The 16,750-nt window shown below is 37.9% G+C and overlaps 1 protein-coding gene across 1 annotated transcript in view; it reads right to left on the bottom strand.

Moving 5' to 3' along the window:
* The window catches only part of Ry (xanthine dehydrogenase rosy), a 169,776-nt gene that overhangs the window by 146,601 nt on the left and 6,425 nt on the right, over nucleotides 1-16,750 (bottom strand). Inside the window, exon 3 of the mRNA XM_071786769.1 lies at nucleotides 10,175-10,232. Within this exon, the coding sequence (XP_071642870.1) occupies nucleotides 10,175-10,232 (58 nt within the window). The remainder of the gene's footprint in view (nucleotides 1-10,174; nucleotides 10,233-16,750) is intronic.

The following is a 16,750-nucleotide window of genomic DNA, read 5'->3' as shown; positions in this document are numbered from 1 at the left end:
TTTGTTACGTGCAATGGCCTTTAGAGATTATCGCCCGGATTGTTTTAGAGGAAAAAAAGTTGGAAAGCTGGTGAAGGGAGCAGGAAGAGGATCCGGATATTTTGGTTTTTGACTGTGCGAAAGAAGCCGGAAAACGTCCATCACGTTCGAAGATTCTCGCTAGGGGCGTTTCTGCTCGGGTTTATTGGGCGTATTGGGATGAATTGGTACTCAGGGACGGAGTTCTCTACGAGAAGTGGGATTTTCCTGATTTGAAGTCAAGTTTCTTCTAACTTGTTGTCCTACGAAAGCGGGTGAAGGAAGTATTGGAGATGGCCCATGACTCTTCTTCTGGGGGACATTTCGGGGTCAACAAGACCCTGGAAAAGATCCGAGGTCGGTTTTACTGGGCCACGTGTAAACAGGATGTAGAAAACTGGTGCAGGACTTGTAGGGTTTGCATTTCTAGGAGGAGACCTTCAGGAAAGGGAAAATCCCCGTTTCAAGTTTATAATGTTGGGGTTCCGTTTGAGAGAATCCAAATGACATCTTTGGCCCCCTCTCGATATTTTCTTCTGGAAATAGGTATCCGCTCGTGATCGTCGATTGCTTCACCAAATAGGTGGAAGTTATTCCAATAAAGAGTATTAGAGCGAGAATGGTAGCGGAAGTTTTCTTCAAACAGTTCATCTACAGGTACGGAGTTTCTTTTGAAGTACACACAGATCAAGGAAAGAATTTCGAATCAAAACTATTTTCCGAATTAGTGGAATTGCTTGGGATTAGAAAGACCAGGACTACCGCTCTGCATCCTCAGTCAGACGGGCACTACGGTCAGGTAGAACACCAACACCAAACAAATTATTTGGCAAAATACATTTCCGAGAATCAAAAGGATTGGAATCGTTGGGTTCCAAGGTTTCTTCTGCCTTATAGATCTTCAAAGCATGAGTTTTCTGGCGTTTCTCCAGCCGAGATGTGCTTTGCTCGAAGACTTTGTTTACCTTTATATTTGTTTCAGGGAAGCCCCCCTGATTCGGGATCGCAGCCGGCAGGAAGTTTCATTAGGAATCTGAGGGAGAAACTAGAGGAGGTACATTTCAATGTGAGGAAGAGGTTGAACCTCAATTTCGCTAGGGTCAAAACTTGGTATGACCGTAAGCCAGACAAGCTCTTTTTCAAGAAAGTCAGAATGTTTGGTTATACAATCCCCGAAAGGGGGAAGGCCCTAAAGAGCTCTTGGGAAGGCCCTTATTTAGTGGAAAAAAGCTCAGTGATGTGGTATATGGCATTCGAAGATCACCTAAACATAGGGGTAAAGTTGTCTATGCAGATAGGTTAGCTCTCTTTAGGGAAAGGGAGTCTGGGAGCAACTAGTTAGAATCAGTGCCCGGAGGAGTTTGTGAGAGTGAGATTGTAATTTAATTGTACTTGTACCTTTTTTTTAATTATACTGTGCTCGAAAATGTTCTTTTTCCACAGAATCTTATTTGGGTTCCGGCGGGAGAATCTTTGAAAGAGGATTTCTTGAACGGAACTTGGAGTAGGCTTCGAGGGGCTTAAGAACAGCCAAGACTTCTTCGTCGGAGACTCCAAAGTTTTTTTTTTTAAGAAGACTGCTTCTCGGTTTTTGACTGAGGTTTTCCGAGGGACTTGGGCAAATGCTGAGGCAGAGACTTGGGGAGTTTTAAAAGACGTTGGGACCTTAGGTCTTAATTCAGAAAGTTCCCCCCCCTTGTCCGAAGTTTGCCTCAAAAGGAGCAGCGTCAGCGGCAAGAGGATGGCGGCTAGAGGGTGTCGGCAAGAGGAAAGCGTGAGGACCTGGGGCGAAACCCTCTCAGGGAGAAATCGAGCGGAAACCCTGGAGTCAGCACCCTGGTAGGAAGAGAACTTCCTACGGACGAGGCGGGGCCAAGAGTCGGAGCCCAGTAACCTGTAGCTACAGCTCAGGGTAGGGCGAGGAGCCGTTCTGATGCCCGCCTGGCAGAGGGAACGTCTTCGTGTAAAGGCTGCCCTCCTAGATTGTCGGGACGACAATCCTGAAGAGGAGGGGCAGTGTTGCGTCCGCGCTGAGTTTGTCGGCGTCGCTCGATCTTGTCGCGGGCGTTGCCGTAGGTATAAACAGCCCGGCGAATTCGAATTCGGACTGACGTGTCGGTTCACGCTTTGAGATTGTAACCGGGATTGTAAATAAACGAGTTCTCTTAGTAAAACAAGTGCCTCGATCGTTATTCCTGCGGCCCGCGGGAGTTTGTGCGAGTACGAGTGCGAGTGCGTGAGGCGACTGAACACCGTCCAGTAACAATATTATGACAAAATTTAAAATATCTCATGAAATTCTTAACGAAAGAGAGCTTTATGTTTTGAAAACGTCTCGACCAGATCTATAACTTTTATCTGAAGAAAAAAATTTGATTTAAGAAACTGTCGCCTTTGAAATATCTTGCAAACGATATCTACGAAATGACGAGGGATTCCCCCGTAGCCTTCGGCGGGGAAAAAGTGGAGCGTAGAAAGGGAAAAAAAGACGTCTGAAAAAGGTGTTATAGGGGAGAAAGACGGTGGAGGAAGAAAGGTAGGCGTGAAGGAAACCGAAAGAAGGTGGAGTAAATGGAGGCGTGGTGAAAAATAAAGCGGGACCGCAGAAATCTGTTGAAGATGAGGAGGCCTGAGAGAGAGGTTATGTTGACGGTGAGCTTGGGCGATGGAGGAGATGGCACAAGAGGTGAGAGCGGCAGAAAAGACTAAGGCGGATGCGCAACACGCGTCTTTGCAACGTGTGTCGACGGATAAGCGGCGAGATCAAGAGATCGATGGAAGGGATCGATAGAGCGAGGTGAACATGCAAGAAACGCACGTGGTGGCAGTAGAGCGGGCGAGCTGTGAGACGAAGCGAGCGGTAGTAGAAAATAACCAAAGAAAGATGGAATGCAGAGGAAAGATGTAAGGTAGATGGCACTGCGTGCACCTTACGATACGGAGAGCGCAGCGACCGTTGTGAATAAAGTTTAGTTCGCTTCCTACTTGCCACGAGTACAGACTATCTTATTGTTCCTTACTCACCTTACATGGCGCAGTCGGCAGTCGGCGTTAAGAAAGCGACAACGAGCTAAATCATAAAGGTGAAGTAACAAAGGGCTACAAGGAACGATGAAAATGAGCGACTACAGAGGCATTTCGCCGATGAGCATGTCGGGCAACGTCGCCGAGAACTGGAAGACATGGCGGTCCCAGTTCGAGAACTACCTCGTGGCAACGGAAATTAACAAGAGAGAAGAAGCGACTCAGTGCGCTCAACTGCTGCATTACATTGGTGACGAAGGCTTCAAAATATATACGACCTTCACCTTCTCAGAAGCAGAGAGGGACAAAATTACAATACTGTTCGAGAAATTCGAGGCACATTTCCTGCCGAAGGAGAATCTACCCTATGAGAGATACAAATTCTTCTCTTATAGACAGCAACCCGGTCAGACGCTAGAACAGTTCATCACGGAGCTGAAGCAGAGGGCCATGAAGTGCAAACTCGGCGAGTTACAAGACAGCCTCATCAAAACAATGATAATTTGTGGGGTTAATAATTCCACAATACGTGAACAGTTGCTCCAAAAAGATGAGTTAACTCTCGATAAGGCTATCGAGCAGTGTCTAATCATCGAGATGTCGAAAGCAAGAAGCGATGCCATTGAGGGGGCACAGACCAACGGAAATAGTGTAGACGCCATTAACCGGAGGAAAAATCAGGGCAGCCACCAGGGCGGAATGTCTCCGGCCGGTAAACAGCGGCCTACCACAACGACCGGCGGCGGAAACAGCAAGCAGACAAAGATGATAACGGACTGTACAAAATGCGGAAGGTCACATGCGATAAATAAATGTCCGGCCTTCGGAAAAAAAATGTAACGCGTGTCAAATTAAAAATCACTTCGCGAGTAAATGTCTTAAAAATAAAGATAAGGTTAGTAAAGCGGAAAATAAAGTACACGAAGTAGAAGTAGGTAACGCGGAAGATTACATGTTTGTTGGCTCAATAGATGTCGATACAGTTGACTCAAAGGATAAGGTATTGATGAACGAATGGTCAACTAGTATCAAAATAAGAGATAAAGAGATAAATTTTAAAATGGACACGGGATCTCGTGTAAATACGTTGCCGTTAAAGACCTATAACGAATTAGGTTTTCCGAAAAATGTTTTAAAGAGAACTGATGTAGTATTATCAGCGTATACAGGTGATTTGCTTAAGGTAGTTGGAAATTGTGTCATACCGTGCGTAGTCGGGAGAAAAAATTATAATCTTCAGTTTTTCGTGATAGACACAGATAAAAAACCATTACTGGGATTACTGACCTTAATTAAACTAAATTTAGTACAAAGAATAGATGCAGTCGAGTCAGTAAATTTAAATTACAAGAAATTAATTAGCGATAATAAGCAGTTATTTGAAGGCATCGGTTGCTTAAAGAAACCGTATCACATAGAGCTTAAAGAAAATGCGACACCTGTAGTACATCCTGCAAGGAAAGTGCCAGTGCACATTAAAGAAAAATTAAAAGAAACTCTAGACGCTTTAGAAAAACAAGGAATTATCGAGAAAGTCGATTATAGCACGGATTGGGTAAATAGTCTTGTCATTGTCAGAAAGCCTAACGGGGATTTGCGTATCTGTCTAGATCCACAAGATTTAAACAGGGTAATTAAGCGCATATACTGTCAAATTCCTACACTGGAACAAATAACAACGAAATTTAAGGGGGCAAAGTACTTTAGCACTCTAGATGCAACAAAGGGGTTTTACCAGATACAGTTAGACAAAGAAAGCTCAGATCTGTGCACGTTCGCAACACCCTTCGGGAAGTACAAATGGTTAAGGATGCCGTATGGGTTATGCTCAGCCCCGGAAGTATTTCAGGAAAGTTATAGCTCAGTTTTCAACACAGAGGGTTCAGAAACGTATATTGATGACGTAATTGTTTGGGGAAAGACAAAAGAAGAACACGATAAAAGACTGTTAAAGGTGTTTCAGTTAGCAAAAGAAAATAATGTTACATTTAATTTAAGTAAATGCAAATTTGGAAGAACGGAAATTGAATACATGGGCCACATAATTACTGACAAGGGCATGTATCCTAATGGAAATAAAATTCGTGCTATAATGGAGTTTCAACAACCGGAAAACAAAACCGACGTTCAGAGATTGTTAGGTATGTTGACGTACGTAAGTAAGTTTGTAAAGGATTTTTCAGACAAAACTGCTCCGTTAAGAAATTTGATAAAAGACAACATAGAGTTTATCTGGTCGACTGAACATACTAAAGCTTTAGATGAAATTAAAAAAATTCTCTGTAGTCAGCCAGTCCTACAGTTCTTTGACAAAGATAAAGAGACCGTTGTCTCAGTGGACGCTTCGAAAGCAGGGCTTGGGGCTGTCCTTATGCAAAATAAATTACCCTGTGCGTATGCATCTAAAGCATTGACAGAAACTCAAACTAGGTACGCACAAATTGAAAAAGAATTACTTGCGATCTGTTTCGGACTAACTAGATTTCACGAATACGTATTCGGGAAAAAGGTAATAGTAGAGACAGACCATCAACCCCTGGTTTCGATATTTAAAAAGCCATTGTATAAATGTCCTGCTCGATTACAAAGAATGAGACTGCAGTTGCAGAAATATGACATAGATTTAAGATATAGATCCGGTAAAGAATTAGTGATTGCGGATGCACTGTCGAGAGCGTACGTCAAAGAGCACAATATAGCAGAATGGGAAGAAGACATTGATGCTCAAGTTTGTCTAATAGCTAGTCAAATAAATGCAACTCCTAAAAAATTAGAAAAGTTAGTAGAAGAGACAAACAAAGATGACGAATTGGTTGAGCTTAAAAAAGTTATCCTAGCGGGTTGGCCTAAGAATACGAAAGAATTGCCGAACAGCGTGAAAAGTTACAAACAATATCAAAGCGAATTAACTACTGCGGACGGTTTAGTCTTTAAGGGTCAAAGCCTTGTAATTCCAAAAAGTATGCGAAACGAAATGGTGAACAGAGTTCATTATAGCCACTTAGGTGTAAACAAATGTCTCTCAGTAGCCCAGGAATCAATATTTTGGCCGGGAATGACAAATCAAATCAAACAAAAAATCGCTGAATGTCCATTATGTTTAAAATACGCGAAATCACAAAACAGAGAACCGTTAAAATCTCACAAAATACCAAATTTACCATGGAATAAAATAGGCTGCGATATTTTTGAACTAAATGGTAAAAAATATGTATTGTTAATAGACTACTTCTCTAAATATCCGGAAATCGCAGAACTCGGAAATAACATGACTAGCAATACTGTAATTAAAAGGATGAAAGCTATATTTGCGAGACACGGCATACCCCGGACGGTGATATCTGATGGAAGAACTCAATTTACTTCCAGAGAGTTTGAACAATTTGCAAAAGAATATGAGTTTGATCACATACCATCGTCCCCGACGTATGCACAGTCCAATGGAATGTCGGAAAGGAATATTCAAACTGTAAAAAGTATGTTTAAGAAAGCTTTAGAAGGGAAGTCAGATCTAGATCTTGCATTGCTACACTATAGAAACACACCAATACTTGGGAATGTCTCACCAGCGGAAGCGTTAATGTCTAGAAAACTTAGATCTAAATTACCGTATACAAATAAAATGTTAAAACCTAAAGTCGCGACAAAACTAATGGCAGAAACTGTGGCTAAACTACAAAAAAACGAACAAAAGTACTATAATGCGAGAAATGCGAAAGAGTTGCCACAGATACCAGACAATTCTTTTGTGTATGTTCAACGAAGTCCAAGGTCTAACTGGGTTTCTGCCACGGTTTTATGTCAGATGAGAAATAGGTCGTACAAAGTCAAGCTTCAAAACGGCTCGATACTAATTAGAAATAGAAGGTTTATAAAGCTAGTTAAAACCCCGACCGTATCGTTAAACGCGGCTCCTAAAACAGAAGCTTCTAAAAAAGCGGAGAAAGAGATAGAACCAAAGATTTACATTGAAATAGTAGATAATGAGGTCGAACCGATTCCAAATGTAAACAACGACGCTGAACTGCAGGCTAACAGCAGCACCTCAAGTACAGAAGAGTTTGAAGATTCTAGAATGGAGTCAGAGAGTACAGGTTCAGATTCGGAGGTGGAAGCGGGAAACCAAACTGTAAGAACTGCGTCAGGCAGAGTAAGCAGACCACCTCAGAGACTGAAGCTGTAACAAGAGGTGCCAATGATTATGATTATTTTTGTTCATAAGATTTGTTCATTATGATTATTTCTGTTCACTTGATTATTTTTGTATTGCATAACTCGTTTATGTTCTTGCTTACGACTAATCCTAAAAAGGGAGATGTAAGGTAGATGGCACTGCGTGCACCTTACGATACGGAGAGCGCAGCGACCGTTGTGAATAAAGTTCAGTTCACTTCCTACTTGCCACGAGTACAGACTATCTTATTGTTCCTTACTCACCTTACAGAAGATAATAATAGAGAAGGAGGCGGTGGAAAAAATAGTGGAAGAGAAAGTATGGAAGATGATAAAGGAAGTTAAGGAGGAATGTAAAAGAAGAGAGGAGAAGATGAAGGAGAAGGTAGAGAGATTGAAAAGAAAGGTAGATAGGATGGAACAGAGCGGGGGCAAAAGGAAGAGGAATGATAGTGAAGAGAGTAAGGGTAAGACTGGTAAGAGAAAATGGCGGGCGGAGGAGTCTGAAAGGAGCGACAACGAGAAGAAAAGGAAGAATGTGATAATAAGGATTGAGAAGGAGAGATGGAAAGGAGAGAAATCAAATTGTGAGAAGGTAAAGGAATTGTTTGCGGATAGATTAAAGGTGAAAGTGGAGGTAAAAGAGGTAAGTGTGATAGGACAGAGAAGGGACTGGATGACGATATTAGTAAAGATGGGGAGTGAGGAGGATAAGTGAAAGGTTTTGGAGGCAAGCAGAAAGGAAAGGAGTAGATTAAGGGTGAAAATGGACGAGGATAAATCGGTAAAGACGAGGATAAGAGAAAGAGGGGAGAAAGAAAGAAGAGAGAAAGAAAGCGGGTTGGAAGAGGACTGAGGAGGACGAGATTACGAAAAGGATGGAGGAGAATCTGTTGATGGAGTCGGGCAAGGAGGAAGATAATAGGAAAAAAAAGTAAGGACAGTGAAAGAAGGAAGGAGGGAGCCGAACGCGGGGTGGGGAAGAGCCGGACAAAAGCGAAGAGGCCCGCCAAGAAAGAGGGAGTCAGAGAGATGCGGATCTGGAGGAAACGGAGAGAGAGTGACAGAAGGATGCCGGATGAAAGGGGAGGGGAAAGGAAATATAATGTTAGGTCGCATATGGCCAGGTTGGGTTACGGGTATATGTGTAAAGGGTTGGGTACGTCCCTGTAAAACGCCATGTAAAATGTATGTGATTAATGACTGAATGTATAATTGTAAAGGTTTTTGGGAACGTTTTTCCTAAAAAAAAAAAAAAAAAAACGCCTTTCCAACCCCGGAAAGGGAGAGAAATAAAGATGATTGCCAGATAGCAATGCCTGATGATCAGATTTCATCACGTCATGATCTTTCTGATATTGATCGAAATGTGATGTATATCTTGTGATCATATTGTGATGATACACATCAAGAGTACAAGTTAACATGTATATGAGGAAATATATGAGCTCAGATATTGACGTTACTTAGTTAACTCATGATAATCACATGCTGACCCTGGTGGAAATAATTTTACAACAATTACCGCGAGCGCTAGTACCGCACGCTGCCGCGACGCGGCTATACCACGCGTCACTTTCTCGTAATCAAAAATCATCACGCACTAGTATAAAAGGCGAGCTTGTGAGAAGCCTAATTACAATGTTCTTTGCTGCAGATCAGCTTGTGATACCAAAGGTATCATATAGTGCAGAGGTCTGCGAAGCAATTTTTGATAAATTGTTGGATACGTCTTACTTATTTATTTACATGTTTTTAAATAATTTTATTAAGTATGAAATATTTAAAATTGTTGTCATTTCTTGAGCTTTATATGCACACATTATGCAGTATTTCATTGAACATTTATGTATTCATTATGTCACTATTTTGTAAACTTTTATAGATTTTATAACATGTCTGCATTCTGAGCAACATATGAGCCCGCATCTGTGTCTATTCTTGCCATCATGTTTTTAATAAACGTGAGTACAATATGTACTCAGAACGAACACATTTTGCTATCTGGGATTGATTGATTTGACTGACAACGAAATCAAATGTCCCCCTTTAGACAATACAACTTTTGTATTGGCGCACGCACGCGCGCGTGCACGCTAGCTTTACCTGTCCGGCGTTGTCTGTCAAGGAATCCGTAAAAACACATTTTGCCCCTTTTTACCCCGTCAGAGGTCAAATTTCTAAAAAGGAATTTTTAGTGAGTGCTTACATCAGAACAGATTTAGAAGTTTTGGTCGGTCCGTAAATGCAACATTTTAGAGAAAAATGTTTCAGACAAAAGTTGTATGGTTTCAAGGGTTTACATAAGATAATGTCATTGGTTTGACCTTGGATAGGCGTTTGAAGATCACATAAAAGTCACCTTCAATTTCTTAAGTAGAACTCCTCATATTGTAATATATCGTTTAAAAGGGCATAAAATAAGAAAAATTGACATAAGTTAGAGATCGATACGTTGATCCATTCAAAAGTTATTTAGGTTCAAAAATTGGCTTTTTCGAACTTTGACCCTAAATAATTCCCGAAAGGTTAACGTATCGACCTCTGATTTGCGCCAAAATGTTTCTTTTTTTATGCCCTTTCAAACAATATACTACAATATGGGGTGTTCCACTTAAAATTTTTTAATGCCCCTGGGAACATTAACTCAAAAATTTCTAATGTCTATATATCACAGATATATCATATATATAAAAGTGTCTGACGTTTGTCTGTCTTTCATAAACTGTTATATTTTTCAGTTACATTTGTTCATAACTTTTTAACAAACAACGAGCAACGGCTAAAACCTTTTGAAGGTTACTCAGGAGGATGACCTTGACAACATATGTCAAGGTAAAGGTCAGTGGGGCTGGGTCCGTTATTATGCACTTTTATCCAAATACATGTATCTATGTATATAGTTATATGTTACATTTTTCCGGGAATAAATTGAATTGGTGAATTTGTAAAAGGATACGTTTGTTGCGAAGATACCATAGAAGAGTCCATTGTGGCTCTACGTTCTTATCTGATACCTAAATCACGAGATATAATATATTATGTATAATAACATATGTATATAATAACATTGTTCAACAAATAAATGATTTTTTTCGAGCATAAGAATGAGAATAATTATTTTTTGTAGTTTTTTTTGTGTTGAATATGATCCCGTTTATAAAATTGTTCTATCACGTCATTATATAGGGTCTATTGCATCAAAGTCATACAGGCAACTTATACAGGCCATTAAAGTATTCATCAAATATTTCTTATGCCCGTTCTAGACTGGAAGATGATCCTACTCTCAACAAGTGAACTTATTGCACTAGTTCAGAAGTGTAACGAAAAAGAACAGACCATTATCGGCAGTAGTGTGAAAATTACATATTTTTCGGAGGAGCAGCGAGTTGCTTACGTCGAGACCATCGAGTAGACCTCGACATGACAACATACTCCGAAAAGAAAATTTGTAGATGTTATTTTCTTCATATATACATTATTTATATCTTATAAACTAGAGTAATTCCTTTATTTCCTTTTCCATAATCGTGGTACATTAACTCGCATGAGTCGGAAATTCATTGGGTTAAAAGAAGAATTCTTTTTCCGTCACGCGGCTACATTTATCACTAATAATAAGAATCTATCTTTTTTTCTCGTTGTTTTAGTGTATCTTATTTGAGACAAACGTGCGAGCAAGCGAGAGTGTGAATGAATATATGAAAAGTAGAATAAAAAAGAAACAAAATGTAAGAGAGAATGAGAATAACGAGTATTATTTAGATTGTGTTAGCAGATTCTGTTATACTTTTGTTAGCGTTCTACTGACAAGTATTTTGTGTTAATGCATAGATTTCATTAAATTTTTAAAAATTACAAAATAATTACATTGCTTTTGCATTTTATACATTCATGCTTATTAGTTTTTACATTATTTCAATTCTTATAAAATACTCAGACGGTCAAGTCTGTCAAAAGCAGAGTATCTGCTACAAATTTTTGTCAGCAGAAAGACTACAGATTTGATGACGGTTCTGATATATTACATGCGATGTCAGTAGAACGCTAACAGAAGTATAACAGAATCTGCTAACACAATCTAAATAAATAATAAATGCTAACACAATATAAATAATGCTCGTTATTCTCATTCTCTTTTACATTTTGTTTCTTTTATTCTACTTTTCATATATTCACACTCTCGCTTACTCGCACGTTAATTTGTCTCAAATAAAGATACACTGAAACAACGAGAAAAGAAGATAGATTCTTATTATTAGTGATAAATGTAACCGCGTGACGGAAAAGGAATTCTTATTCTTTCAACCCAATGGATTTCCGACTCATGCGAGTCAGTGTACCACAATTATGGAAAAGAAAATAAAGGAATTACTCTGTTTATAAGATATAAATAATGTATATATGAACTATGAAGAAAATAACACCTACAAATTTTCTTTTCGGAGTATGCTGTCATGTCGAGGTCTACTCGACGGTCTCGACGTAAGCAACTCGCTGCTCCTCCGAAAAATATGTAATTTTCACACTACTGCCGATAATGGTCTGTTCTTTTTCGTTACACTTCTGAACTAGTGCAATAAGTTCACTTGTTGTACTAGTGCAGAAGTGCAGCGAAAAAGAACATTAATACAAAGATTTATTTAAATTACAAAAAAACCAACTTTTCCCAAATAAAAATTACAATGAAGATGTCATCCCCAAATGATTTCCAATCGATTCCATTTATAATAAACATTAAACATAGTCACTATCTGCTAACTTGACGCTCGATAAATTTTGTTAATAACAAAAAATCTATTCTTTCCCAAATGTTTAAACAATTTTCCCAAACTTCCCCAAATAATTCCCAAATTATATGAAAAAGAATAATTCCAAAATATTCAATTTGTCTGCTAACTCTACGGCGGTAAGGTATGCGTATGTAGGCATATTGGCAACACTGAATCACACCTTTTACACTAGCTACACTCACGCTACACTTCTAACGCATTTGCTCATCTAGTTAATAGCGTTTTTCATTGGCAGAACTGGTGCGCACTCAGTGCACATTAAGGCCGTTGTACACTAATTTAATCTCTAATATTTAAAGTAAAATGCAAATATTTCGACTGATAAAATACCCAGTACATATTTTACCAAATAGTGCAATAAAGAATATTGAGGATTTCATGATTTAACCCGTTTATATTAAACATACACATTACGTTGATTTGTGTACAACGGCTTTAATGTGCACTGAGTGCGCACCAGTTCTGCCAAAGAAAAACGCTATAAGTTAGTTACACACCGCCTTCTCAAGAAGACACTTCGCGAGCTCTGGTAACTTAGCCGGTCAACTTCGACTTTATTAATTTTCATATTTTTTTATCGTTTGTTGGTCGTTTGTTGGTGATTGTTGGCCTAATTACAACGTTTGTTGGTTCTTAATTTTTTTTTAAATTTAAAAAGAAAAATTAGCATTAAGTTAGCCGGAAAAATTTTATTTTTAATTTCAAAAAAGCCTAATCGATGCGTAATCGTTTGCTGATGATTGTTGGTCTAATTTTAGCGTTTGTTGGTTTATTATTAGTCTTACAAACAAAAAAAACGAAAAATTATCTCACATATTAAAGTAATCGAAGATTGGTTTATTTGCCTACGACTTAAGCTTTATTTCTATCAATTTAAGGCTAACATCTATAAAACTGCCATATGAATACGGGCCTTAACATCGGCAGAAAATTGCGAAAAGATCAAGAAACATGGTGGTTCGTGGAAAGCACACACACACACAACGGGGGGGTGCGAGGGGGGCCTTCGGCCCCCCCTCCCCCGCACCCACCCGCCGGTAGGCTGCGTGGACCTCGCTTTACAACATAAAGTACATGCTAAGTTGTAAAACGAAATTATAAAGCACATGCATGGAGGGGTGCAAGGAGACTTACATGCGTGAGCGCACGTGAACAGAAAGGCTTTTCTCCCCTGCACCCTCCCCCATGCATGTACTTTATAATTTCGTTTTACAACTTAGCATGTACTTTATGTTGTAAAGCGAGGTCCACGCAGCCTACCGGCGGGGAGGGTGCGGGAGAGGGGGGGGCCGAAGGCCCCCCCCCTCGTACCCCCCGTTGTGTGTGTGTGTGTGTGTGTGCTTCCCACAAACCACCATGTTTTTTTATCTTTTCGTGATTTTCTGCCGATGTTAAGGCCCGTATTCATATGGCAGTTTTATAGATGTTAGCCTTAAATTGATAGAAATAAAGCTTAAGTCGTAGGCAAATAAACCAATCTTCGATTACTTTAATATGTGAGATAATTTTTCGTTTTTTTTTCGTTTTTAAGACTAATAATAAACCAACAAACGCTAAAATTAGACCAACAATCAGCAGCAAACGATTACGCATCGATTAGGCTTTTTTGAAATTAAAAATAAAATTTTTCCGGCTAACTTAATGCTAATTTTTCTTTTTAAATTTAAAAAAAAATTAAGAACCAACAAACGTTGTAATTAGGCCAACAATCACCAACAAACGACCAACAAACAATAAAAAAAATGAAAATTAATAAAGTCGAAGTTGACCGGCTAAGTTACCGGAGCCCACTTCGCGCCAAGTCTCCTCCCGATACGAGTCGTAACACGCGAACATACTGTAAAGAGATCGAGAGTAATATTAAATAGATATAGTTAAGTTATATCTCGTCTCGTCATTAACCTTCCGCTGCGCACAACCCTACACGTATACAACGATCAATGCCATCTACCGAGTTTGATGCCCAACTACTTACAAGGGAACCTCTTGAAGTGGAAAATTCTGATTTTAATGAAACTTTCCACACATGTAGGGGGAGTAAAAAGATGAATTTAGATATTTTTTGTAGCGGCCCAAAAACGGTTTTAAGGGGTGAAACCACCTCTCATATGTAGAGCGGTTTTTTGCTTTTCTCGATATATTTCGAAAAGTATTCGAGATATAAAAAAATGTTTCAAATAAAAGTTTTATGGTAAAAACATCTCTATTTAACCACATTAATAAAATTTTGAAAAAAAAAATTTTTGTTTAAAAAATTATTTTTAAAAAATATTATATTAATGTTGTTGAATAGAGGACATTTTACCATAAAACTTTTATTTGAAACATTTTTTTATATCTCGAATACTTTTCGAAATATATCGAGAAAAGCAAAAAACCGCTCTACATATATGAGAGGTGGTTTCACCCCTTAAAACCGTTTTTGGGCCGCTACAAAAAATATCTAAATTCATCTTCTTACTCCCCCTACATGTGTGGAAAGTTTCATTAAAATCAAAATTTTCCACTTCGCGAGGTTCCCTTATTGTTAGTCACTTTTGCTCAAACTGACCAATATTATATAACCAATAAATATAAGTGAATACACGTAAACATTCCGTATATTGTACATGAAGTGAAGGAGGAAGTTCCTTTCGTTTAAAGAAGAAGAGAAAGTTTTTAGAAGGACAGAAAAGGATATAGAAAGTTAAGTTAATAGAAAATACAAGTAAAATATATGCGCTATAATTCAAAGGCAGGGTTGCATCTAACCAAGGAATAACTAATCCTCCCAAAAAAGTGAATACACATGAAGTTTTGAAGAAGATATTTATATTTATGTTTTGGTAAGCATCTGTAAGATATATATTTTAGAAAAAAAGAAATTACACTTGGATACGTAGCTTTTAGCTGTATATTTTTGTATTTTTAACTTATCTAATCTGCATATTATAAATATATTTTCAGGTACTCATTTTTATTTATCACAGCACAAAAGCTACATATATATATTTATGCATTTTTATTTTAAAAATATAAACATGGTAGTAAGATGTTGTATCAAGAATTGTAAAAGAAATAATAAGGACGACAAGAAACATTCTTTTTTTAGTTTCCCAAGTGACCTTAAAATGTAAGTATAATTAGCAGTATATATATTTGACATTACTAATACGTTATGCTACAAAACTTAAAATAATTTTTGCATATTTATAACATATTTGTTTTTCTTCCATTATTTATAATATTAAATAATAATAATAGAGAAAATGTGTCTATTTACAGAACTAAAAAATGGTTGGAATTTCTTGGCACAAAGAATGTTTGTGCAAATTATTAGGTTTTAACAATAATACAGAATATCACGATCACAAATTATTTGCGTTAATGAAAGCATATGTATAAGACAGTAGTTTAGTTTATGTTACAGAAAATGTGTTTCAAATTATATAGGTTGGGAAAAAAAGTTTAAATGCGTCATTTGAAATATTATTCATGAAAAGAATTTAGGAAAATTGATGACAGATATTTTAAAAGATAACTGTCCAATTGTTCAATTATGCTGTCCAGAATCTTTAGATTCCTTTTTGTGTATGTTTGTAAGAATAAGATGTCATTGGGAAGCACGTATAATGAGACGAAATATTACCTATAAATATGTATTTTTCATAAAATAAAATTTATAATTTTGTATAGATAATATGTTATTTTTCCTTTTTACTAATAATTATATTAATGTAATATTAATATTGACATATAGATCTGAGCTTTAGTGCTAGAATAATTAATATTGTTTCATTCTAACTTATTGCACTAGTTCAGAAGTGCAGCGAAAACAAACAGGCCTATTAAAATTATTAAAAAACTATAGAGACGAATGCATCCTAATAATACGAATTCAGATTTCGCGCTATATCGAGAGTGGGGGGTATTTAGTTGGGCATCAGACTCGCGAGAAGGCACTGAAGCCTGTATACGCAAAAATACATTACGCTCTTATGGGACCTTCCACTCTATCTAAATTCTCTTTGCTCTTAAGCTTTCGCACACGAATTGTCATAACCATAAACGTAAAACGCAAACATGAGCTATAGAACAATCAGAATATTATATTGCTTTAGCTTCATGTATTCCAGAAGACGATAGAAATGGGCCGTAAGCAGAAGTAAGTAGTTCAACCGGTTGAAATCGTACTTACTTCTGCTTACGGACAATTGTAGCATCATTTCTATCGTCTTTTAAGCGTCGTCTACAATGGCAGCAGGAGTATACAGTAAGACGTAAGCAGTAAGTTATTGACTAATGGGATTTTTGTAATTCAAGAATAATCGACTATAATTGGTCAATAGCTTACTGCTTACGTCGAAAGCGGGGAGCACACACTTCTGCACAACACATAATGCGTAAGCATAAGAAAATTGATTGGTCCATACACATGTGCATAAGGAAATAAACCAATCAATTTTCTTATGCTTACGCATTATGCGTTGTGCAGAAGTTTGTGCTCCCCGCTTTAAGGTCAATCCAGACAAACTTGCATAGCGCATAAACATAAGCATAAGAGATTTGATTGGTCCATATGCATGTGCATAAGGAAATAAAAAAATCCGTTTCTTTATGCATATGGATTCGTTTCGTTATGCATTTATGCAAATTTGTCTGGATAGACTTTTACTGTATACTCCTGCTGCCATTGTAGACGACGCTCTAGAATACATAAAGCTAAAACAATTGATTGGTTCTTTTAACTTACCTTTACG

This window comes from Temnothorax longispinosus, chromosome 8 (genome assembly GCF_030848805.1).
Source record: "Temnothorax longispinosus isolate EJ_2023e chromosome 8, Tlon_JGU_v1, whole genome shotgun sequence".
NCBI classification, from domain to species: Eukaryota; Metazoa; Arthropoda; class Insecta; order Hymenoptera; family Formicidae; genus Temnothorax; species Temnothorax longispinosus.
Note: the sequence above shows the minus strand (reverse complement) of the source record. Positions and strands in the feature narration are given on the sequence as shown.